Genomic DNA, 26723 nt, shown 5'->3' with positions numbered 1-26723 from the left:
GTATTGCTTAGCCTAGCCCATGGCAATCCCGATAGCCATGAAGGTTGGTTACAGATGATTTAAAGTTGGGGTGCTCTGATGACGGGCCACCTGTGGGGAAGACCCCTCCCGCCTAAGACAGGGGTTCAAGGTCCCCCAATGACGGGAAAGGGAGGGTGACCCTACTTGACCTAAGCCAGGAGTGCCTCATTTAAAATAAAAAGGGGTGAATTGTGGGAACACCAGACCTTGAGCAGAGACCCACTTCCCCTTCAGCCTGGGAGTAGGCAGCTGTAAGACAATGTTTACTAAAAACATGTTTACTAAAAACAATACAATGCCTGGGGGCATTAAGTTCCTGGAAAAGGCCTGCCTACAGAAACCACCCTGACCTCGACCTTGTCCAAAGACTAACCGCCCCTTCTGCCACGCCCAGATCAGTTTCTGGGGTCAGAGCAGAACCAGCCAGGGTAGAGGAGAGAGCAGAAGCTTCTCTGGTGGGAGCCTTTCTTAGGAAGTTTTCTTGAACCTTTTTGGAGCCTGCTTAAAGTTTTCTTTACATCGTTGAACGAGTCTCTGTGTTGTCAATCCCCACACCCTCCGCACATTCTCGGACACAGGCCGCGCAGCAGACGCGACAATAAACACATGCACACATACTGATATAAACATGCATACATACTTACATACACATGCACACACATATACATGCACACATACTTACATACACATGCACACATATACACATGCAGACATACATACACATGCACACATACTTACATACACATGCACACATACTGACATACATGTGCAGACATACTTACACATGCACACACATACACATGCACACACACATATACAATCTTCCATTTCCTCTTGGGCTTCACCAATCTGTGCATAGAGGGAGAATGTTAGTCTTTCTCTTTCTGGACCCTTGACCTTTGCATCTATGACCCATTTGAAGTCACTTCTAAGGTCACTGGCTATGGGCAGAATTCAGTAGAGTTCTGTCAATGTCTACTGTTTCTGGGACATCAGTAGTCCCTGAGGTGAGTGGCAAAATGCTCTGTTTTGTTATGTTATAGCAGTTTCTTGCACCTAAGATGCCTCCACTTTGAAGGATGCTTTTATACATATTCATAAATACATAGTTTCCACAGAATAGTTCAAGTTCAAAGGCAATTGGGATGGGATGAATTATTCCTTGATAGCTGTTGAAGTAAACCACCTTTCCCCTGAACTTTATAGTTCTTGGTGGACAGTGTGGCTTGCAGAATCACAAAATATTAAAATTGGGGTTTAGTCAGGAAAGTGCCTGCTGTGAAAGTACGAGGACTTATGTTTGATCCTGGTATATATATAAAAAAACAGGTACAGCAATACACACGTCATCCCAGTGCTGAGGAGGTAGATACGGGAGGTCCCATGGGGCTTGCAGGCCAGTCTAGCTCCAGGTTCAGAAAGGAGGAAGCCTAAAAAATAAACAAACAAATAAATAAATGAAAAAAAAAGTAAGATCAGTAGAGGAGATACCTAGCATTGGTCTCTGGCTTCCACACTACATGTACATATGTAGGCACAGTTGTACACACACACATACACACATACACACACACACACACACACACGCGCGCGCACACACACACACACACACACCAGTCAAATGCCGAGAGCAGAACTTACTCTTGCTTTTGTAACTTCTGGTGGTTTGAATAGGTGTGTCTCCATGGAGTCATGTGTTTGAACGCTTGGCCCATAGACAGTAGCACCTATAGATGGTGTGGTCTTGGAGGAAATGTGTCACAGTGGGGGTGGGCTCTGAGGTCTCATATATGCTCAAGCTACCCCCAGTGTGGTTGACAGCTTACTTTCTGTTGCCTTTGGGTCAAGACGTAGAACTCTTAGTTCCTTCTCCAGCACCATGTCTGCCTCAGTGCTCCTCTATGATGATAATAGACTAAACCTCTGAAACTGTAATCCCAACTAAGTGTTTTCCTTTGTTAAGAGTCACCATGGTCACTGTGTCTCTTCGCAGCAATGGAGCCCTAAGACAGAGCCCTTGGGAAAAAAGAACAAACCCCATCTCAGTTGTACCAGGCTTTTCTTTGGGGGCATCACCTAGCTCCCAAATCATGACACAGAGACTTTTTTTTTGGTTTTTCAAGACAGGGTTTCTCTGTAGCTTTGGAGGCTGTCCTGGAACTTGCTCTGTAGACCAGGCTGGCCTTGAACTCACAGAGATCCGCCTGCCTCTGCCTCCCGAGTGCTGGGATTAAAGGCCTACACCACCAATGCCCGGCGACACAGAGACTTAATATCAGTTTTGAGTTCTCAGCCTGGCTTAGGTTCACTTCTGGATAACTCTTTTAATCTATTACCCTGTTTCTCTTTACCTTCTCTTTCTGTATAACCTGCTTTCACTACGCCTGTGTCTGTGGGGACAACAGACCTTGGCCAGAGACCCACTTCCCCATCAGCCTGGGACCAGGCAGCTATAAGACAATGTTTACTAAAAACATGTTTACTAAAAACAATACAATGCCCAGGGCAATAAGTTCCTGAAAAGGGCTTGCCCATGGGAACCGCCCTGACCTCGACCTTTTCCAAAGACTAACCGCCTCTTCTGACACACCCAAGTCACTCTCTGGTGTCAGAGCAGAACCAGCCAGGGGTAAGGAGAGAGCAGAAGCTTTTCTGGAGGGAAGCCTTTCTTGGGAAGTTTTCTTGAGCCTTTTTGGGGTCTGCTTAAAGTTTTCTTTACATCGTTGATCTGGTCTCTGTGTCATCAATCCTGACACCCTCGCCACATTCTTGGATACAGGCTGCACAGCGGGCGCAGCAATTGGAGAACCAGGACGCTGCGGTCTTCTCCTTTGGTCCTCGGCACTTGACATTCTAGATGCTTAAGACACCACACTGTGCTGCTGCCAGGGGCAAAAATCCAAATCGAGAAGAGATCAGAAAAGCTTTACAGGGAACGCAGCATGCTTGGAGTGGCGATGGCAGTCACTGACCAACGGGCTTTGAGAAATGAAGACTGGGAGGCCCTGGGCATGGCTCCACTCCTTAGCGAGCTTTTCTGGAGGCGGAGTCTTGTGTACTCTGGACTGGCCTTTAACTGGCATGCGGCAGAGCTCTCCATCTGCCTGCTTCCATCTCCCAGGTGCTGGGATTACGGGGCACACCACCTCCTGGGGTACTTCCATTTTTTGGTTAGCATTTCGTTTTCACATCACGATGCCCCGCCTGACATCCTGAAATACAGACTATGAGTCATGTATGATTTCGGAGGTTTTTTGGAATATAATCCTTCGCTTAACATCAACACTGCTGCATTCAGAGCTCCAATCAATCCACTCTGGCAGGCATTGTATTTCAAAACTATCACACAAAGACATTTCCCTTTCAAGACATTTCACTCTATTGCTGTCAAAGAGAAACCCATTTAGAGCAGAATCAGAATCAAGGGAGCAGAAATAACTCTATTGGGGAGAAAATGAGTGTGTTTGTAGTGAGAATGAGAAAACAATGAAAGCATCCATCCGGAGTCAAGTGAAGACCAGCACACTCCGAGTAAAGCATAACCAAATCCGCTTTCACCTATTAAGGCTTCCTGCAGACTACTGACAACTTGGGCAAGTTACGGGGGTTTTGTCTTGGCAATGTTCTCAGTCACAGAGCAGTCAATCAAAGATTGGAACCTGGGCTAATGCCTTAAGGCAAGGCAAGGAGGCTGAGGAGCTTCCCTGGCTGCCTGCTGAGGGACTGCACATAGCATAAGAGTAGGGGACGCCAGCCTGTTCTCTGAAAACACACCCACGCACTGGTCTGGTGCTTCTGCTTGCAAGTCGGGCACTCAAGTGTCCTTCTGCCATGAGGGGAGAAAACACTTGGTGGCAGGAAGGACAGGAAGCCCTGGTCATAACCCCTGGGCTCCCTCTAGAGGCAGCCATTCTAGGCATATTTCTTTGTCATGCAAGTATGTGGAATTCTCTTTTAATATGTATTTCAGGTTAACACTGTAACTGTGGCTGGCAATTGACCTGCATAGCAACATGCAAAGAGAAACGTTCTCACAAAGCATGCTGACTTTCCAGTAACATGTGGGTGATTGCTTACAATCAACTCCGTTCTTCTTTTGCATAGAAGTTAAGCGCCCTGTTTGGGGTGAGTCCAGCACCCCAGGATGTCTGAAGCTGTCTGACTACTTACCTCCTGGTGCTCATGTGGCTTTCACTCTCTTATCAAGTGAGACTGCTCTTCTGTGTGCTTTCAACCGGTAGTGTCGACTACAGCTGACATTTCTATTTTTTCTTGTCCTGCCTGCTGTGAGAGGTAGGGAGCTGACAAGAAGGGAAAAACTCAGTAAGTAGAGATAATAATAATAATAACAATAATAAATAGAATTGAATATTAAGCACTTGTTAGTTTCTTAAAAGTCTACACTTGAAGCTGGACATGGTGGTACACACCTGTAACTCCAGTTCCCAGGGGCTGAGGCAGAGGGACTGCAAGCCATAGGCCATCTGGGCTACCCAGGGAGAGTCTGTTAAAAAAAAAATCGGGTGACGCAGTGGCTGTGAGCACTGGCTGCTCTTGCAGAGGACCATGGGTCAGTTCCCAGCACCCATTTCAGAAGGCTCACACCTGCATGTAATTCAAGCCCCAGGGGGATCTGACTCCCTCTTTTGGCCTCTGTGGGCACCCGTCCACACATGGTTCGTATACATACAGGCAGACACACCTGTAAATACAATGAAATACAATCGGAAAGGCAATCTTTAGAAAAATTAAGTCTGCAACTTTTGGATACAGAGTTTGGCCAAAGAGATCCTTACTAAAGCAGGTTCTTACAAGAATTATGCGTATAATTAATGTCGTACTCTGGTTAATTCATGAGAAGTATGTGAGTTGATTTTCTTCACAGTGATGTTCAATCAAGCATGCTAGCATTAATAATTAACAGCACCAAGGTCTCGTAAGATTGCTGGCAGGTGCTAGGGCACTGGAGAAGCATTAATTTCTACCCCTTGCCAGCAAATTTTAATTTTCTTCTTGATTGTGGTAATCTAAGCATTGTAACTGATAGTTAAAGTAGACAATGCATTCAATTACATATATAATAATGTTTTAAGGGGCTGGTGATTAGAATTACATACAGATTCAAACAATATTTCAAGAGATGATTTCTTCAAAATATTGTTAAAGAACTCTTTAGGGGGCTGGATAGATGGCTCAGCAGTTAAGAGTACTTGCTGCTCTTGCAGAGGACCTAGGTTCGGTTCCCAGCATCCACATCAGGTGACTTATAACTGCTTGTAACTGCAGTGTCCTTGGGGAACCAGCGCCCCCTTACGGCCACTGTGGGTACACACATATATAATTAAATAATATTTAAGAACTCTCTAAGGACTTGCAAGTTTCTATTGCTTTTTTCCCAATATCTCAGCCACAGATCCTGGAAATGGGTTATATCAATGGCAATAAAACAAACACACAAACAAACAAACAAACAAAAAACCTCTTTTGGAATCTAGGCTTGTGAATAAGACATGCATTAAAATTATAGCTTAGGACGGGCGCTGGTGGTGCAGGCAGATCTCTGTGAATTTGAGGCCAGCCTGGTCCACAGAGAGAGTTCTAGGGCAGCCATGGTGTTTCACAGAGAAACGCTGTCTCAAAAAAAAAAAAAAAGAAAGAAAAACAACAATAAACAACCAAAAAACCAAAACCAAACCAACAACAACAAAAAACAAAACCAAAGCTATAGGTTAAAACTAAATACTAACCCCCACCACCAACGTGTGAGAATTCACTTACCCTGTGCATTCCCTCAGCTTGTACTTGGGAAGAACTTTGTGACTATGTCAATGTACAGAGAACGGAAGAGACACTCAGACTCTGGGCTGAGGAACGTCCCACACTTTGGCGGTTCTGAGAACTTCTCTTGGAATACAGGCACAGAGAGTTTACACACGTGTACTGTTGCTGACTGCCTGGAGAATGAGCGAAGGCTGGACGTCTGAGCCTCTCCACTGGGGAGAATGTGCTCGGCAGTGCGGAGCGGGGGCAGTTTGATATACGGAGCTAGGGTACTGCTGAGACAAACCCTAAAACCCATGGCGCTGGCTTTGGGACTGGGCATGGGAGAAGTTGAAAGGGCCCTGGGCAGGCAATGCCTTAGTGGGTCCCCAGGGACCTTTTAGAGTCCAGGAGTGAGAACTGGAAAGAAAGTGAGGAACATGTTACTGGAGACTGGGGGTGACAGCAAATCTTCATCGTGTCATGGTGTAGATTTGTCCCTAAAGCCAACGCCACATTGTTCCAAGCAGTCAGCAACCGGGGCCAGGAGATCTGCAGGCAGAGTGCTGACTGGCTATGCATCAGGTGAGGAATAAGGGAGAGAAGGGTTAAACATGAGGGTCAGGACTCGCTGGACACAAACATTACACTTAGTTTCATCCATGACCTCTCTAGATGGCCAAGGAAGTTGACGTGGAGCTGTGAGGCTGTAGCAGACACATTAGAAGCCAAGGTAGGGCCACAGGTCTGGTAAGACCTCACACAGTCTTATCGTGATACATTCTAAATCTTTTCAGAGTGTAACAAATCAAAGGAGGAGCCGGCTCTATTAAACAACAGGGCATCTGGATCTTCAGATGGCCATGTCTCACAGGTGTCCTGAAAGTCCCAGGCAGAAAGCTGCAGAGTGATTTGTGGATGTGGTTTTTGCCTGATAAAGCAAGATGGAATAGAACACACAAAATCCCTATGGCTTTAAACAATGTGTAGCTTGGACCAAGAGGAACACAGAATAACACAGAAAGGATGGGGTCACCGTCTCCCTTCGCCCTCAATTTTTACAGCCAGGAAGTTGTCTCCATGTAGCTGTGCCACTACAAAACTGGGCAGCACTGTGTGGGAGGCAGGGACTGGCTGGACGGCGGTCTTTTCGAGGAGAGCTCACCCAGGTCACCCTGTACTCTGCCCACTCTTGCATATGAGATGTACATCGGCAAGCATGTAATCTGTCTCTCCAGATTACAGCTCCTCGGAACACCTGTCACGGGGCCCCATCCATACTAGGCTCTGACGGGAAAGGCCACTGCGGTCAGCGGTCCTGAAGAGGGGCTCAGGTGCATTTTGTGAGGGTATGCAAATTGTTGTGTCCAGAAGGGGGGCAGACAGAACACATCAAACACAGTGGTTTGACTTGTGCAGTGCTCTGCTCTGTTCCCCTGGACCTGCACAGGACTCTGTAATGGCTGACAGCATTGAAAGGACGCTGCACTGAGACAGGTGCAGGAATCACACACACACACACACACACACACACACACACACACACACACACACCCGACTTGGTCCTCTTGGGTTGTTGATTCCTGCAGCTCCGCTTCCAGGTGTGAGCGGACCAAGCAGCCATCTGCTCAGCGACAGCCAGCACCAACCAGTAGAAGATGGGGTACTCTTTAAGATGGGGCCAGTCTAGCTGTCAAGGTACCCCTACTCTTTGAGCAGCCCCAGGTGACACCATGTGAACTAAGAAACCGTTCCTGTTGTACCATGCACAAAACGGAGGAGTGGTCAGTCTCCTAGGGCCACTTAACTTCAGGAAGCTGGTTGTGCAGCTGCAGAAAACCAGAGCAGACAGTGGAAAAGAGATTACAGAATGATAACCACAGGGGGATACTGCCTAGCCACAAAAATGAGTGAGGTGAAAAAAAAATAAATGCAACAAAACAGATGAATCTTCAGGGCCTTAGCTTAGTGGAAGTAACTGCAGACGGAGCACAGACTGCATGTTTCCACTAGAACAAGTGAGAACATTCTAAGGGGAGCACTACAGCGAGGCTGCCTCCTGGTGACCACCACCCAGGGACACAGGAAATGTCTTTGTAGGTGGCACGGTGTGATTGTACATTACCAAGGGGGCTCATTTGTCAAAGGAGAACAGCTAACACTGGTACCTGCCAATGCATGTGACCTTTAGTTAGTGTCCAGCCACTCAGCACCAGAGAAACACCAAACAGCCTAAATTTAAGGCATAAAACCAGGGTAAGGGCAACAGCAAAGAGTAGTTGGTAGGGGGAGGGGCAACCTGTGTAAGAACAACATCCATTATGGAAGCCCTTTAAACCCTAAGGGTGTCAGTTTAGCTGATTTGTTCACTAAACTGACTCAGGGACTCACATATTCCAGGCCAGTGCTCTACAATGAGGCACACTCTTGGTGTCTTCTAATTATTTTATAATTTTATTGACAGAGGATCTGGACACTTACTATGACATGTTCCCATTGAGCTTCATCCTTAAAAGATGTGTTTTTCAATGCTGCTTTTGTAACATGTATCGGTTAAGCTATACGCTTCGGGTATGTAACAAACCCCGTTCAGACTTCCATGTGAAATTTGGTGAAATCTAAACTCCTGTCACCGGCCCATCCTCCTCTTGTGGGCTCTGGACCTTCATATACCACTTCAGCCATCATCCCTGAGATGTCGAAGTCTCCCGAAGCTGGTGACATGGTCTCAGAGAAGGCCACTGCCGCAGCAGAAAGTGGTACTCGGAACCCAGCTGCCCAAGCCCGGGGCAGCTTTGCTCAGATATTGACCTCCTTGTACCCCGGATGCCATCGCCTCCCCATACCAGGTTGGCTTTCTCCTTCTCCTTTCTCCTTCTCCTCTAGTTCCAGCCCTCAACAGTTTGCATGCTGTGACTCAAAGGTCTCGCTTCCAGTGTTTCTTTCCTTCCAGCGTTTCTCTGACCCATCTCCCAAACTAAAGGGGCGGGACTAAAAGAGCAAAAGTCTCTTCACACTGCTATCTCCTTGAAAACTCTTGAGGAATTTTCCTTTGCCCACTGCTCGTGTGAAACAAAGTCCCGCACGCACTGTTCTTGGCAATCTCTGAAGCAGTTTTTCATCCTGCTGTTTTCAGTGGTTGGTAAGTGACTTCTGGTACCGTCAGTCAGTCAACCTCATATCTGCACGCCTGAGTTCAAACACTGTCTCACCCAAATTCCCTAGAAATCACACAGCTCTCTCTCCCTCTAGGCCACACTTATGCTACAGACCCCTGCTTAAGCAACTCCTATGTGCCACTCCCAAAGAACATCCCCACGTCTGTGAGGATAGAGTGCCATTTACAGACTCCTAACACAGAACTGTTGATATTTTCCCTTGTTTGGTTTTCAAGACAATGAGATCACATACTTCATTTGGAAGAAAATGTATCTCTCTCTTTTTTAAATACCCAAGCCTTAAAACATAGCTCCTAACACACAGTGTATGCTTAACAGCTATTTGTAGGACAGACTGAAGCTCAAACAAAAATGGTTTTAAACAGTACTATTTCATTAAAAAGGCAAGTGATAAAAAGCTAGGGCTAGGGATACAGGGCCGAGCCTCAGCGGTGGAGTACTTGTCTACCACATGCAAGGCCCTGGGTTAGATCCCAGAAATAAACAAACCAAACAGCGACCAATCAAAACAAACGCAAATACCAAACAAACAAACAAACAAAATGCTGATGTCATTAAACTGGCAGCATAGATTGACATTTTAAATGATTAAAGTCTTACAGAGGCTAGAACCAAAAGTTTTTAACCTGCCTGTCAAAAACCAAAAGGAAAACTATTCATAACGAGGGAGGGCAAAGGTGCCAATACCACAGACTGAAGACAATATAGACTTCTTTGGGGAACTAGAGGATGGAAACCCTGGGTGATAGGATTTGCAGACGGCCCCAGTGTTGTACAGCACAGATATACACACATGACTGCACAAAAATACACACAAAAGAACAGCAACGGTAACAAAATGGAAATAAACCATTACTTGATTTGGAAGTAACACATTTATGAACAATATACGTGCCACACAAGCCTCAGGAAAAAATATTTGAACTAAATGAAAACTAAAACAGACATGGAAATCAGGCTTGTGGGTTGCAGTGAAGTAGTGCTTGCAGGGAGAGCTGCAGCTCCGCATGCATCGGGGGAGAGGGCTGCAGCTGCACATGCATCGCGGGAGAGAGCTGCAGCTGCGTATGCATCGGGGAGAGGGCTGCAGCTGCGCATGCATCGGGGGAGAGGGCTGCAGCTGCGCATGCATCGGGGAGAGGGCTGCAGCTCCGCATGCATCGGGGAGAGGGCTGCAGCTGCGCATGCATCAGGGATGAATGCTGCAGCTGCGCATGCATCAAGGGAGAAGGCAGAACCAACCTCAGTCACAAACTCCCATCTTAGGCAGGGAGAGAAAGAACAAACACTGAAGTCTACAGCAAACCAAAGAAAGAAAAGCTAACGCTGAAGTGAGCGGCATTAAAATCAGATGTCAATAGTAAAAATCAACAACACGAAGAGAGATCATTGCATGGAAAATATGTAGCTAGGCAAGGGAGAGGGGGAGGGAGTGAGAGAGAAGCAGCAGGCACTGATGTTAAAAGAACAATGAGTAATGCTAACAGCTGTAGTTTCAAGAGTTTGATACTCAGGGAAATGCATCAATTCCTTTCAGATGCACACGATTAAAACCGGCACAAAAGAGGCAGGTGATGGGAACAGGCCCACACGTACTAAAACCTGAGTAACAGCCTCAAGGAAGAAGAAAACAGCGAGCAAAAATGCCTTCACAGATAAATTTTTACCAAACATTCAAAAAGACAAATCACTGTCATGTCAACGAGCTCTCCACACATTCTTCCAGATGCAGAGGTGGAGGGAGCTGTCTCCGTCCAGTCTCTGAGGGCCGGCTGAAGCCAGATACAGACATTACAAAGCGTCCCGGGCACATCCCCAGAACACTGATGTGAAACCCCTCAGCAATGGTAGCATACTGGCTCAGGTAGTGTAACAAGATCAGTTGCCACCACCAACTGAGACTTATTCTAAGCCTGCAAGGCCAGGTCAACACAGCAAATCTATCTATAGAATCCACCACTTCTGTGGGTTAAAGAAGAAAATCATTAGATACAGAAACAGGCTCTGCCAAAGCCCAACAGTCATTCATGAGGGAACTCCTCAGCAAGCTAGGGTCCACACATGTGTAACTGTGCAACCAGTGAACCCTGTACACACTTACATAAATGGGAAGATAGGTTATGTTCTACATATATAACTATGCAGCCAATGAAATCTTGCAAACAAATAAATGGGAACATACTTTATGTTCCTGGTTTCAAAGACTAGGTACTAGACTATAAGTTATCAATTATTTTCATGTTCAACAAATCCCAGTGTAAACTGCAAGAAGTCACTTGATAGCGATCATCAAACTATTTCTAAATTTTATACAGAAAAGGCAAGACAAAGGGCTGGAGAGATGGCCCAGAAGTTAAGAGTACTGGCTGTTCTTCCAGAGGTCAAGACTTCAATTCCCAGCAACCACATGGTGGCTCACAACCCTCTATAATGAGATCGGATGCCCTCTTCTGGTGTGTGGAAATACATGCAGGCAGAACACTGTATACATAATTAATAAGTCTTTAAAAACAAACAAAAACAAAAAACAAAAAAAGAAAAGGCAAGACAAAACAAATCCTACCTATAATAGAGAAGATGGCACTGAAGGAAAATAGTTCTGACAGGACAGAAAAGCAAGATTTACCAAGAGCCCACTTGTGAGACAGAATGGTGAGGTATCAGGAAGGTCAGGCACCAACGTGTGGAGACAGCGGAGAGCACAAAGAGACACATGAATGAAAGCAGTTCTTTCTGGGATGGACACTGTCTCCAACAGATGGCACCAGAAAAAAACTGCATACCTATCTGAAAAAAAAATAGGCAGACACAGTCAAACCTTTTATCTTCCCAAGTGGATGATAGACATAAACATAGAAAGCAGAAATATAAAAGGTAAATGTAGGAGACAATCTATGTGACTGTGGTTTGGTTATGAAATTTAAAATACAGCATCAAAAGTACAACTCATGAAAGAAAATCAGGGAAATAGTGACCTTGATTAAGGTCACCACTTCTGTTCAGTGAAGACACAGGTGAGAACACGCAGCTACATCCCCACCCCAGAAAAGGCACTTTCAGAGTACCACACCTAGTGAAGGACCCGAGTCTAAAGCACACAGAGAACTGTTACAATTCCATAGTACCCAACATACACACACACACACACACACACACACACACACACACACCACCTACCTGTGCCTTGATGTCAGGCAACTGCAGATTACCACAGTGAGATCTACTACTCAACTATCAGAATGGCTAAAACTAGAAAACCGGTAAAATTAACAGCTTGCAGGGGTGCACAGTTACGGACACTTAGGACTTTGGAGATTTCGCCACACAACTCAACAGTGACTTTCTCAGACACCCAGCCTGCTATGTGTCCCCCTCTGGATGGCATTTAATTGCTTCACATTTAGTGATTTACACCTGGAAATTCATTCTCATGCCCCAGCCAAACATTTCACATCTAAGGCCACACCATTTTAAGTTGGCAATGGCTTCATTTTCAAATAGGAAACATTATGGAATATTTGGATAATCTTGGGAATGAAGAGTTGACTTAAATATTGTTTGGCATGTTGGAGATCAAAGGAGTTATAAGCAACCTGTAGGTAAAATGTAACCTTCAGAATAATGTGTTATGATGATAAATGTATATTTTAATAATAGGAAATGATAACTTTCCAGCTTTCTAGCAAGAGTGCAGCAGTGCCAACTTTCTGCTGGAATTTCACTGTTTATCTGTTGTGATTCTTTGGAAATAGGAAGCCATGAACCATATGCATATCCTTCCAAGTACCAAACAATTAACAAATCATCCCTAATTGAGGTATTGTTTAGAATTCAGAAACTTTTTTGAGAACACTGATTTGAGGTTGCAGAATTAACCAGTGGATACTAGGAAAAGATACAAAGTACTTTTCTATGGTTGAAGAGCTTGTTACAAATATATTTATTTTGAGCACAAATGCATTTCCATTGTGTTTAATAGAGATGATTCCTTACCAAAAACAAACAAACACAAACAGACCAAGTAGGTACTGGTGCTCCACTATCTCAAAAAGCCAAAGAAAAAGAAAAGGCTGGTCAGTTGATGGAACTCAGGATTCAAAGACAATCCATCAGAAATAAGGTGATGTAGCAACTTGAATTTCTATCAGACTAGACCACCAAATGCCTAAGTATGTGTTAACACTGGTTCTTATCCTCTTAGAAACAAAATAGACATGGAAATGTAACATGAACCTACATGCAAGGTCTTGGTAGACAATATACTTTATACTGTTACCTTTAGAAAAGGGGCTTGTTAACAGGAATCCAAGGGAATGAGGACAGGCTCACAGCCAGAGAAAGACAAAGCTAGGTAATGGGATCCATGCCACATTCCAGCTAAGGAGCCCAGCCTACTGAAGCAACTTCATCCATTCTTGATTTATATGAACTTTCAAGGAATCACTTTAGAGTGTTTGCCTGGAGTGTGCTTTCCTTGAGAGGTCAGATTTGACTCACAGTAAAAAAATATGATCCAAACACTCTGACAACAGTATTTGATGGCATATGTGATTCGTTTCAAACCCAGTCTTGGGGACACACAGACCCACTTGATATTTGTGTATGTAACAGTCATGTTAACATCCTGTGGCCAGTTGAGAATTAGGGATGAGTTTTATGTATCAGCATTGAAGAAGTTTATCTACTCCACATGAATGCTAAAACTGGAACACTTCCTTTTTAAGATAAATGTGAAGAAAAGTAACTTTTAATGCACACAAAAAATTTATTCTCTGGAAAATTGAACTGCCATGAAAATCTCCTTGGACTGGTGTAATTTTGACATTTTTACACACAGGTCAGCAATTTCTTTATGTAATACAATTATACAAAAGGAAAAAGGCACCGCAATAGTCGGTGTAGAGAGTACAAAAGAAGTTATGAGAGTTAAAGGCAACGGACGGACAGACGCACGGCGCAACTCCGGTGACAGGAAGGTGGTTCAGCCGTTCACTCTACAAAATGATGGCTCACACACTTGTCAGCTTTTAGTTTTGATCGAGTGCATATAAACGTGTGACAACAACACAGCACTGTTGATGATCACATGGACATACTATGTACAAGAGCAAAGCCCACTCATGGGGAGAGTCACTAGCAAACAGGCTGCAGACAGTTGAGACCAAAGGAAACACCGATAGGCAGCACGTTTCTTCGGGTTGGTTGAGACAGTTCTGCTCACGGAGCAGTTAAACATCATCATTTGGTTACACCTATTATTAGAAAAATAAGTAAGAAAGCTCCATAGAAACTAGACTATTAAGGAAGCTCCGTGCCTCAGAAACTGAAAGGAAGAGAGGAAGAGAGGGAGAGAGGATGGGGAAGGGAGGGAGAGAAGGAGATACTGAATAAAAAGATCCATGGATTGAGCTTTTCTATAAAAATTACATTTTGAGAAGCGAAGTCCCAGTGCAGAAGTTCCAAGCAGTGATGAACCTCTTGAGTTTTAGAAAAAGACTAGCTCCCAATACTTATCAGACTCTTAAAATTCATAGCTCACGCACTGAGAAGCAGTTCTGACACACTACCTTATTTCGGAAGTCAGGTGCAAGTCCAGCCAAGTTGCTGGGATATGGCAGTCACTGCCAACTAAGGCGAAGGCTGTCCCCTTGGTATCAGCTTTAAAATGCCTCAGAATTGCTGTATTATTTTCACCAGAAAGTTATTGTAGTAAGACTATGTAGAAACATAATAAATAAAAATTTAAAATATGTTACTACTGTAGCTTTTCTCCTGATAAGCTCAAACTATTTGGGAGCACCACCATACCTTTCCAGCCGTGCTTGAAATAATCACTCACAACACGTCAGCAGCGTTGTGTACTCGCCAGTTGTCCTTGTCTCCCCTCAGCCAAGATATGCCAGCGCATGGCAGGAAATATCAATATCTTTAGCTATTTTTCCAACAAAACTGCCAAAATGCCATCCCTGCCTTTAAGAAGGCTGTCCTCTAACTTTATGGTATTAGCGTCAGTTCTGTATGTTTGGAAATTGTTCTTTGAAAGCAACATGAGAGAGATCGGAAGGAGAGAATAGGACACAACGGTCTAAGATTCTTCATCCTCAAGAAGCTGCTTTCTCAGTTACCCAGAAACTACACACCTTACCACTCCCACATTAAGATTTAATCTGTGGGTTGAAATCGATGAAACTGCTGCCAACAACTGCAGATTAGAAACTAAGTGTTATATCCCAGTACTGCCCAGGTGGGATTTCCTGGAGAGCTCATTCAGCCTGAACTCACAGGCTTTCCTCTACATCACGTGAGAAAGACTCTCCGGATAGAACCTAGAGTGAACTCTTACATACACTACACACTGGGAACCACTGTCTGTGTTTTTTGGGGGAGTTTGGTGGTAGTCCAACCCACATTTTGTTCTCATCTTCTAGGGGTATTGCTGAACTCACGGTTTACTTCCTGATCAAGCCCAGTGACCTTTCTCTACACCTCATATCTAACAACAACAACAACAACAACAAAAATCACCATCCCATGCCGGTCTCCTTACTGTAGAATACAAGATGATGAGGGAAGACTGTCCATCCAGTTGTAGCCCTACAACAGCACACAGCACACAGCTGGGATTCTCATATATATATATAGTAAATGGAGAAGAGGAAACCCAGTCAGCGAACAAGGTTCATAAAGGAAGATTTTCACAACAGGAGTACAGGTTCTGCCACAGAGATTTCACTCATCAGTATTTGCTGCGTGCCCCTCTTAGCAGAAGGGCTGGTGGAGACTCTGGGACACATAATTGCCGACAATGAAGGGGCAGGAAGCTGGCTGTGAATTAAGTACCGCTTGTGTCCCGAGAAGGCAAGCCCCCTCAACCGTCATTTTGCTTTCTAAGCTCTACTCTCTGGGGCCTGTCTCTGCCATTCAAACAAGCTGGGCAGGACTTGCCCAGGCCAGTGCTGCTCACTTCACTCATGACAGAGATGGTGAGGATGTAATGTGCACGAGTGGGCTTGGAGTCATGCCGCTTCTAGGGCGGTTTTCCTCAAAGAGGGGCAGCCTTAGGGGGTCGGCTCTGCTTCCCCAGACACCAGCTTCTTCACAGATAGAATGCTGGCGATGTTACTCGCCTCTCATATGTTGTGAGAGTCAAATAAATAAAAAAATTACTGTCCCAGTTCTTTACTAAGCCACAGCTATAACCACCAGCAGCACTTTAGCTCTGGAGGGAGTCTTAAGTGCCTCAATGCATGCCTCACCTTATTTCAGTGTCAGACTGGCTGGCGACAGGGACACGCATGGCCACTTTCAGTTGACAGATGAAGAGGAAGAAATGGGTTATAGAGAAAGTAAGAGAGAGAAACTTTGAATAACAACTAGCAATGCGAATTTTTTTCTATGAATTCTCCAGTCTATGGAGATAAATGGCAGCTTTGTGTCCTTTCTAGTGATACCTGGACAAGGATTTTGAAAAGAACGGTTGGTGACCACTGGCCTTCTACTGTGCACACTTCAAATAGCTCCCCTAGTTCTTAGTTCCCTCAAAGATCTGGGATATCATTTGTATTCCTCGTTGCCAGGAACAGCCTGGATTCTGCTTCTGCTTGCCCGTTGATGCAATCAGACTCCCAGGCACTGGTCATGCTCCCAGTTAGTTCAGGGAGGAAGCAGTGGTATAACACACAGAGCTGGCTGTGTTTGCACAGATCAGATCACACCCCCTAACAACACCCAACTTCACAGCAGCAGCATCGTCATCCAGGAAGTTTAAGTAGTTTTTCTTAAAACAAGATCTAATGAGTTACTTTCGTTAGTGAACGCAACACTATAGGGAATTCACATGCAGTGAGATAATGTGCAATCTTACTTCAAATTAAAGGTGGCTGCTACTCTGGCTCCAAAATGACAGAAACTTCTGGGAGGCCGGACAACAATCAACAGCCGCACTGGGGAGGCTGAGAATACCCCGTGTTCCAGTCAACTGTTGACTTTAGCAGAATGGTTCCCAAGTCAACATCTGTGGCTCAGATAATTTGGGGAAGTATTTGTGTTAAATTGTAGGAGAGAAAAAGATGCATATTTGTGTATATCCGGCAGAATGACAGCATTCGGCTCCAAACCTAACATCACATTTAGAAATTTTAGAAGAGAAAAAAGCAATCCATGATCTGGAGAAACGCCTTTCTATTCAGCTACGTGAGAAGGCGGGGCACCTTCACCTTTGTACGCACATGGCATGCTGTGTTGTGTGTGTGCGTTATGTGCACACATATAATTTGTAATCATTGAGGACTTGGAACATGGGATGGATGGAGGGCTGTCCTGACGTTAAAGAAGACTGAAATCTCTTTCCAGGCCACACATGAGTAGTGACACTTGCACCGGATACCCCTGAGGAACTTGGGCAGTACACAGTTCTGGGCAGTCTCCAGAAGGAGGTTTAACAAGTAACAGGTTTTCCTCTCCACACAGTGAAAGCACCAAGCTGGTCTTATAATGTCGACTTGAACTTCCTTACAAAGAAGACCAGTGACTTTATTAGGAAGACAACCATTGTTAGTCATGCAGTTGATTGTTTCAAAGACAGCAAAAGCTCCCTGTAGCATCAAATGCCTGCACCCAATTTTCAGTGTAACCTAATAGCCTTCTTCACATTTTGCCTTACTATGTTCTTCAACAACACTTAAAAAAACAACTATTTTTGCTTCTTGTTCATGGTTTAATTTCTAACCTTATCCACTTTATTTAAAATAACAACAAACTCCTGAAAATCTCTCTGAAAGAATGACAGAAGGATGCTTTCTTTTTCTTTTTGGCTGTGAACCTGGCCTTTAGTGGCTGAGCCATCTCCCCAGTCCCAATGCTTTCTTTCCAAATCACCTTTTTGACATATTTTTTATTTTTTGACAGTTCTCTCTTTGTAGTCCAGGATGGCCTGGGACTATGTGGCCCAGGCTGACCTCAAACTCACAGCAATCCCCTTGCCTCAGCCTCCCCAGTGCTAGTATTACAGGGATAAGCCACTATGCTGGGTATAGGGGTGAGCTCAGCTGGGCTCTGAAAACTAACTCCATGCTTCCTATTTGTATTTTTCCCCTTAAAATGCTGTTTGAAAGCACAGAGATGCCTTCTTTTAAGCTAAAAATGTAGAAGTTCATGGTCTCTTGCGTGCGATTTTTAAGGCCTTTCAGTACTGCCACATTTAATAAATCAGTGTGTGGCTGTGTCAGCATGGTATTGATGAGTCCTGGTTCACAGTAACAGTCCAGAGTGCTCAGCTGGGGTTGGAACAACCGTGACACAGCTTTTCACTAATTGGTAAACATTTTTTTGTCTAGTTTAACTAGAAATGAGAAAGAGCAAAATGAAAATAATTTCATGTACATAAAACATACTCTAGTAAAGTGTATGCATAAAATTTTATGTTAGGTAAGGAGAAAAATGAAAAGAAAATAGCTTATATTATATCCAATTGGCCTATGGTTTCTAAATATGAATACAGGACAGGAATGTGCTCGGCCTGTGGAGGCCAGCACAGTGCACAGCCTCACATGCTGCAGACAGGGGCAAGGACACGGCACTGCCAAGGAGCTTCACACCTACGCGTGCTGAAGGCCAGATTTGCAGATACTGCTTCCCAGTTGTGTAAGCAAGGTCAACTTGCATGAAAGGCACAGAGTGACATCACGCTGAAGACACCACAAAACACAGCACAGGTCACCAGAGCACAAGGGACCGCAGAATAATGATCCTAACTGGATTAAAGCTGAGAACCAAGAAATGGGGCTGAGTGAGGGCTCCAGGAGCTTCGGGTTTGATGCTAACCCTGCTTTACTCCTGATGAAGACTGGACACTTGGAACAGACAGACAGAATTCCTTTGTCTTCCATTTTCAACAGCTATCTACCTACCGTGTCTGCCACATCCCACGGCTGGACAGACACACCCCTGAAAGCAATTCCAAAGGAGGGGTTTGCTCTACCACTTTCTATACTGGAACATATAGTACACAAAGGCCTTGAACATAAAGTTGTGAAGTTTCTGCAGTACCATCAGAAAGGTTTGCAAGGGACCAATGGGGCACAGTCTCTTTGGATCAGAAAAAAGAAGGAAGTAAAGAAATAAACCAACCTTAAACTTTCCTGGAGGGAATTTTGCACTTGGGTTTAGTACTATAAAGAAAGGCTGAGGCACAGAGAGAGCATATCTGAAACGACAGTATCATCAGTGTAAATGAACCTTGAGATATCACTGAGATCTACCCAAGGACTGGCCCTCATAATGCTTTACAGATAGCATATGGACGATGATATGTAGTGCTGCAATGGAAATTCTGGGTTGAAATCACAATCTCCACGAAATTCCTAGCTCTTTCAGTGAATAAAATAAACTTCAAATCAAAAGCATGTTACTCAGTTTCTGGAGGACTGCTGGACACTACGGATACAAGTTTCATGGTTTTTCATGAGAGCCCTACTAGAGACAGAGCCTCCTTCCCTCAGCTCAGCACTGGATGGTTCTTCTGTAAGTGTGGGGCACGGTGACAGGGCGTGGACGAGGACTCTCCAGGGAACAGCTCCTCTGACGGCGACCAGGAGACAACGGCAGCGCTGGCTCACAGCTGCCTTCCTCAGGACTCCAGCAGGGCATGCCACCTGCACACTTGCTGTCCCTTGGACTCCTTCATTGCAGTCCAGTGTCTGAGCTCCTCCTCCCCAGAGCTGTTCAGACCTAAGGAGATCCAGCCTATCATCTCCTTTCTTTTCATGCTGCGCCTGTTATACACAGACAGTATGAGAGTCACATCAGAAAGTTGGAACAAGGCCACTTGGAAAACAAAGGTCTCCTTGTACACCGGGTTCGGCTGCCCTCTGCGGGTGGATGTCTTGCATCTGGACATCTCCTGGCCCATGGAGTTCAGCAGTGTTAACTTAACATATGTATCTGAAGGAAGAAAACCAGCACACCACACATATCATTTGAAACAAACTGACAGTTTTCTTGTGATAAATGCCAAGATTAGGTAGTCACACTTTATAAGGATATGGTGTATACCATGTTTGATGGAAACTGAACTAACTCAGTTTTAATGTAGATGCCTATTAAATATGTGACAAATATAGAGAATGCTAAGTTGGCTGAAAATACTTAGATAGTAGTAATGCCTTAGCCTCACTATTTCTAAGAATGGAATTTAAAGGTATACCTCATAATCCTTCCTTCCCCCTCCCACCCCTCACTGGCCTCCCACAGCCTCCCCTGCCCATCACCACCCTGTTTCACTCCACTAAGCGGGACATCATAGCATTAATAGACACTTAGCAAGCTCGATTAGCCACAACACTACAGCATTCCACTGTTTTCAGAGAGGAAGAATAAACGAACAAAGAGAAATGAAGGCAGATGGTGAGGAGGAAAGGAAGACAAGAATGCGAAGGTGACACTGAAACAGCTTAAGATGAAATGTCAAAAAAATCTCTGCATGGATGTGGTTTTTAAATACACACTGAAAGCATTAAGAGTCCAATGAAGCCAAATGCTTTAAGGGGTCAACGTTTAGCAAACCAAGTAAAACTTTCTTACAGTTTCATGCAAGAGTACATTTGATGTTCTTTTTTGGGTGTGTGTGTAGGTAGTTAAACACTACTGGGTTTCTTTCAGGCATAATTTAATTTAAAATCTTAAGAATGATATTAATTATTTTCATCAGTTACAAAAACACTGAAGTGATGTTTCATATACAAAGTAAAATATAACACTTCAAGGCCTTTTTATATGGGAGATATATTATTCTCTCTTTAAAAGACTTTTCAAGTCTGTTAGACTCATGCAAATGATCTCAGCATGTTGATCCATCATGTGTACTTCATATCAAAATTTCAAAGATAATTGCCATGGCCTCATGAGATATCTATTTCTATCATAAATCAAAATACAAAGAAATAAAAAATAACCTTTATCTTAAAAAGTTTGGTTCATTTGTTAATAGTCTGAATACCATCATCCATAATCAGAGATAAAGTCTAAGTTAGTTTTATTAAAATACCACAGATAAAAATGTGCATTGTTTTGGAAACCAACATGGTGGACAGTCTCACTGCTGGCAAGTTTTAGGGCATTTTGTTTTTGCATGAAAAGACAACATCCAATTAGCCTCTACAGGAACTCACCTCGGATTATATAAACCTGTCCACCTATCAAGTGTTTTAGACAACAGAACAGTCCATCTGACAACAGGGGGTGGAAAGCAGTAAAAGAAATAATGACCAGATGTCAATCTTTGCGTGAAAGGGGGTCAAAGGTCAGAATTAAAGAGGAAACACTGTGCACTTGAGTGGAAAAACACAAAACTTTAGCATTTTAATTCAAGTAGAAGGCTGAACAAAGGGCTGTTTTACAAATTTCATGGAATGACGAAATCAACATCATTGTGTAATCTTAAAAATTACACTGTTTTAAGAGGGGGACATATTTATAATGGTATGTTCTTGATCTAAAGCATACTGAACATATAGAATCATGCAAATTATCAGGCTACAAAAGATTGAATACAATCATTATAGGATCATTATTATTGTGCTACATTTTAATTTTACCCATGCAATATTTAGAATTTCAAATAGTCTGATTACTTCCAATATAATCAAGAACTAAGCCACACAAAATGAAATACGATGGTCAGAACACTTGCTCTTGGTTGTAGCTCCTGCTTCTTGGGGGATCTGAGGTTACCTGGTTTTCAGCAGTTGACAGCTTAGACCTGAGTATCAACGAAGGGCTATAATCTTACAATTTAGAACACGCTGACACAATTGCCTTATATCTGACATGTCTTTTCTGAATGCCTTACCTTTATATCATTATTTTAAAAGTTGGCTTTATTTACTTACTAATGACTCCATAGCTAACATCACTAATCAACCTGAGACTGAGGTCATGCTTTTGCCCCAAGGACAGACTCCATGTTGTAGGCCCAACATCCTTAAGTTTCCTGTCTGACCTTGCCTTGCTCTCCTTTCATTCCGACACCTGTGCTGTATTTCTATATCACACTATCATTTCACCCTGCTACTTTTTGACATGTCCAATAAGTATTCGTGACAATGTATTGAACCGCCAGCGTAGGTGTGAGGCAGAGACTGACAGCTTGCCTCCTGGTGCAGTGTTGCCCTCTGCTCTTGTGGTCAGGGAAGCACAGTTGTGGTTGTCATGGCCTCACAAGCTCACATGTGCCCAGCTGCAAATCTCATTCAGGTTCTCTACAGTCCTTTGTAGACAGATTATCCCTGTGTTTGGATGAAGACTCCCCAGCCTGCCTGTTCTCAGTGTGTTCTTTCACACACTCAGTTTTCTCTTTGAAATGAGAAGTGGATGGTACTAATTCTACTTTTATACACCTTTGTCACAAGTACCCTGTGAGAGGCATAAACTTAACTTTCCCTATTAAGAAACAGACTTGCATGGTCAGGCCATTTGTCTATGGAGATTATAATTTTTCTCTTTAGATTCTTATTTTCAAATTTCAAATATCATTTTATGTGTATGGGTGTTTAGCCTGCAAGTATGTCTGTGCACCATGTATGTATCCAATGCCTGCAGAGACCATAAAAATGGACTGGGTTCCCGGAACTAGAGTTACAGATGGCTGCGATCTACCATTTGGGTACTGGGAGTTGCGCCTGAGTCCTCTGGAAGAACAACCAGGGATCTTAACTGCTCAGTCATCTTTCTAGCCTTGCCCTCCAGACTTCTCAATTTAGGGATAGATGTATTCTATGAAGTTAAGTTCCCCAACATTTCTTGGCACAAACCTATTATCTTTTTATAATGTTTCACCTTCATTCAACAATGAATTTTTATGACATTTAAAAGCAAAATTTAATGTAAAGGATAGAAAAAGGTCCCCCTCTGCTTGGTACCCTGATTAAGATTATATTAAGGAAGTCTCTGGGAAATCTTTAAACAAATTTAAGCTATTGATCACTCACAATTTCTTTTCAGTTTTAGTCCAGGGCATGAACAAGTTTAATTTATAGAAATTTAGAGGAGTTGTTCTGCCCCCATTTAGATCTGGCTCACACACATACACAGCTCTGGAGTGGGGTGGGGACAGTTTCCCTGTACTTCCCAAACCTACTCTCATATTCAGTAGTCAGAGAGAGGACATAGGAGAGGGGACAGTCAGGGCAGACAGACACCCATTGCTCCCCATTCAGTACACCTAGGGCAAGCACTGTCTTGATTTCACTTGTACTGGGAAGACAAAGTCTTGCTGACTGTGTAGGGTGATGCTTCTGTGTCTGCGTGGTGCTGGTGCTGAAGCCCAGGCCTGTATATACTGTGCTGCTCAACTACATCCTGAGCACCTATACTTTCAAAGAAGAAGAAATGTCTTTCTTCATAGGGTGCTAAGGGTAAAAGAAGGGAAATACAGAAGTAGATACAGTAGCTCAGAGTACTGCACGCAGACAGAAAACACAACAGTAATCGTCAGCTGACAAAAGCTACATACTCTTCTGTTAATATCTGTGAATTGTAGCTACTTTTTAAAACCCTGTAACTTCTTCTGGCATTAAAAGATAATGGCTATAATAGGGATAATTTATTCTGCAGACACTATGAAAACTTAGAATTCCTGTTACCATACAATTAATATTTTGAATTTCACATTTTCTACTTCCCAAATGACTGGCAATAGAAAACATGAAGCAGGTTGGCTGATGATTCAGTGTTTCATTGTGATTGGTTAAGACTAAAATGATGGGAGTCCCCTAAGTACAGAAAGATTGGGGTAAAACATTTGTTTTCACTCACTGGGTGGTCTGTTTGCTGCCAGGTTTTTGAAGTGGCTGCCTTTGATCACTTCTGCTGACAGTCTTCCAGTGGTGGCGTTGTAGAGGAGTCCGATGAGGATCTCTGGAACGGAGCCATGTTCAAGAGACTGACAGGAGGATGTACTTTCCCCACAGGACACCTCTGACAAGCTCACCTGGGAGTCACAGCCCTGTAGAGCAAGCGTGAAACTGTTACAGTATTTTATAAAACACAGATTACAAAATGTTTTGTTGGCTGGATGTGGGGGTATACGACAGCATTCAGTAAGCAGAGGCAGGTGAATCTCTCTGGTCCACAATGAGTTGAGGCCAGCCAGAGCTACAGAAGGACCCATCGCAAACACCACCAACTACTACAACAAACAAAAGAAGTAAAATGGCAATGCTGTGTATACTGAAACTACATCATGAAAAAGACGAGGGTGGAGATGCATACCACACTCCCAAACACTCAATTAGAAATAGTCTGAAGACATTTCAGTCAAGTAAGAGATGAAGAAACTTCCACATTCCTGCATATCCGTAGGCAAATCAGAGACACTTCTTTTAAAACTCATATTTATTTATTTATCTATCTATTGTGTGCCGGTGCATGTGCACAGAGAGCAGCTACCAGGACTGGCCTCTCCTTCTATCATGGGGGTCCCAGGGATTGAACTCAGGTCATTAGAGTTCACAGCAAGAGTCTTTTACATACTGAAGCATCTCAACAACTCAACAGTTTCTTCAGTTTACGCACTGTAATGAGGTGTTTCCTGAAGCTAAAAGATGATTTTCTAAAGAGTTATCAACCTCAAGACATGGATGTGAATCTAGATTTATTTGCACTAAACATCTCAACTATATTCTTAAAGATCAAGATTGGCACATGTTGGTAAATAAACAAAGCTATTTGCCATTTAATGCCAATATCTAAAATAGAGAAGCAGAAAAGTGAAAAAAAATGGTGGTATTTACTATGCACATGATAACTAAAAGAAAACTGACGAGTCTGTGTCTCCTGGAAGATAAAATAATCATCAGAGGTGAAGAAGTACTCTTAACGATGACGACTACATGCTCATTTTTTGGAAAACAGGGAAACTCCACATTTGTATATATTTTGTAATGTGGGCTAAAGACACAAGGACCGTTTAAGGAGAAACACTCACCAGTGGCGCAGCAGCACATTTCTCTCAGCGACTGGCTGGGTAAGCAGCAGAGGGGGCAAAGAGGATGTGGGAGGTTTGCATGTCGACAAAGTGAGGCCAAACCATGGACACAGACAGGCACACCCAATAGTGGCACCAAGGCCTTACAGCAATAAAGCAAGTAACGATAATGTTCAAATGAGGAAAAAAATTCATAGTATGTTTTTGTCAATTTATTTACTTTTCAAGACAGAGTGTCCTGTGCAACAGCCCTGACTGTCCTGGAACTCACTCTGTAGACCAGGCTGGCCTCAGATCCACAGAGATCCACCTGTGTCTGCCCCGCCCCGAGTGCTGGGATTAAAGCTGTGCACCACAACCTTCCCGGCTGATAGTGTGTTTTTTGATCAAGTGGAAATACAAACTATTTTCTAGAGAGGAACAAAAGACCTATGATATATTTGGATACATTTCTAAGTAATTCTTGAGAGAGCAAATAGTAATGAGAATGAGATAATTAACTGATTGGAAAGATCAACAAAAATGGATAAATCTCTGGAAAGTTCAATGAGAGAACAAGAGAGAGCAAGCATGCTGCATATCCTACACAGCGTGAATACACAAGAGAGTAGCACAAACAACTTCCAGCTAATCTGACATTCAGATGGAATGAAGACATTCTTAGAGAATGACAGATAACAGGAGGGGCACTAAAAGAAAGAGAATACCCCAACTGTCTTACTTAAGATTGAATTTGTAACTAAAACTTTTAAAAAGTAGACACAAAACAAGACATTTTAGCCTTGACAGTTTCTCTTGTGAATTCTAACTGGTTATACCCCAAACATGTTCAGACAGTAAAGAGGAAACAGCCCTCGTCCCCCATTGTACTGAGAATCTAACAAACCCTTGGGAATGAGTGTTAGGATAGACATAAAAAGAGTAAGAATCACATGAGTTGCTCATTTGTGAATCTGGACCTAAAATTCCTAAGTAAACTATTATCAGACCAAACCCACAACACACAATATCACACTTAAAAATTTGCACTGAGGTGGGGTGGCAGAATGGAGCTATAGCACACACAAGGCTTTAGGTCCAGGCTCCAGCACCAGAGAAACTGGGCATGGTAGCACATACCTATAATCTCAACATTTAGGAATATTATAAAAGGTCAAGGATACTCTTGGCTACACAGTGAATTCCAGGCCATCCTGGCTTATATGAGACCTGGACTCAAAAAACCCTATAACTTATTTCCTCTTTGAAACTGTCACCATTGTGGTGGAAATCACAGTCAGTAAAGGTCCTAGTCTTAATAAACAACAATAAAATAATTAAAGGCATCATAATTTAGAAGAGGAGTGGGTAAGCTTGTCCACTAGAGAATCAAATACAAAGGAAAATTTGAACAAATTCACAGAAGAACTGCAGTTGCACGAAAAGGTAAAATTTGAACATATTCACAAAGCAAATATATCGACAACATACTTGAAAATGAAATTCACAAGAAGAAGCATTTATAGACTTGAGTATGGTGGCTGATGCCTGCATCCCAGCACTGATGAGGAAACTAAAGCAGGTGGACTGCAAACTTCTGACTATCCTGGTCTACACATGAGCTCTGTGGTAGCCATGTGAGATCCTGTCTCAGACAAACAAGGGAGAACATTTGCCACAGCATAAAACATACACTATCTAGAATAAATATAATAATGACATGCTGGCCTTCAAGTTATCTTCAGAAAACATGAGCATTGCTAAGAAAATGAAGCCTTCTCTACAGACAAGCTCAGCAAACA

The 26723-nt window shown here is 43.4% G+C and overlaps 1 protein-coding gene across 7 annotated transcripts in view; it reads right to left on the bottom strand.

The window, feature by feature from the left end:
• Positions 1–12885: 12885 nt before the first annotated feature.
• The window catches only part of Syt14 (synaptotagmin 14), a 114608-nt gene continuing 100770 nt past the window's right edge, over positions 12886–26723 (bottom strand). For 4 of the 7 annotated variants that reach the window (XM_040738072.1, XM_040738069.1, XM_040738065.1 and 1 more), the window contains 3 exons: positions 23772–23961; positions 21128–21184; positions 12886–19901 (listed from right to left, as the gene is read on the bottom strand). In XM_040738072.1, coding sequence (XP_040594006.1) covers positions 19588–19901; positions 21128–21184; positions 23772–23961 — 561 coding nt within the window. In that variant the 3' untranslated portion in view covers positions 12886–19587. Of the gene's footprint in view, positions 19902–21127; positions 21185–23771; positions 23962–26723 lie in introns of those variants that run through there. The other 3 variants (XM_040738070.1, XM_040738066.1, XM_040738068.1) reach the window with 2 other exon arrangements.

This window comes from Mesocricetus auratus, unplaced genomic scaffold, assembly GCF_017639785.1.
Source record: "Mesocricetus auratus isolate SY011 unplaced genomic scaffold, BCM_Maur_2.0 Super-Scaffold_100676, whole genome shotgun sequence".
Taxonomy (NCBI): domain Eukaryota; kingdom Metazoa; phylum Chordata; class Mammalia; order Rodentia; family Cricetidae; genus Mesocricetus; species Mesocricetus auratus.
Note: the sequence above shows the minus strand (reverse complement) of the source record. Positions and strands in the feature narration are given on the sequence as shown.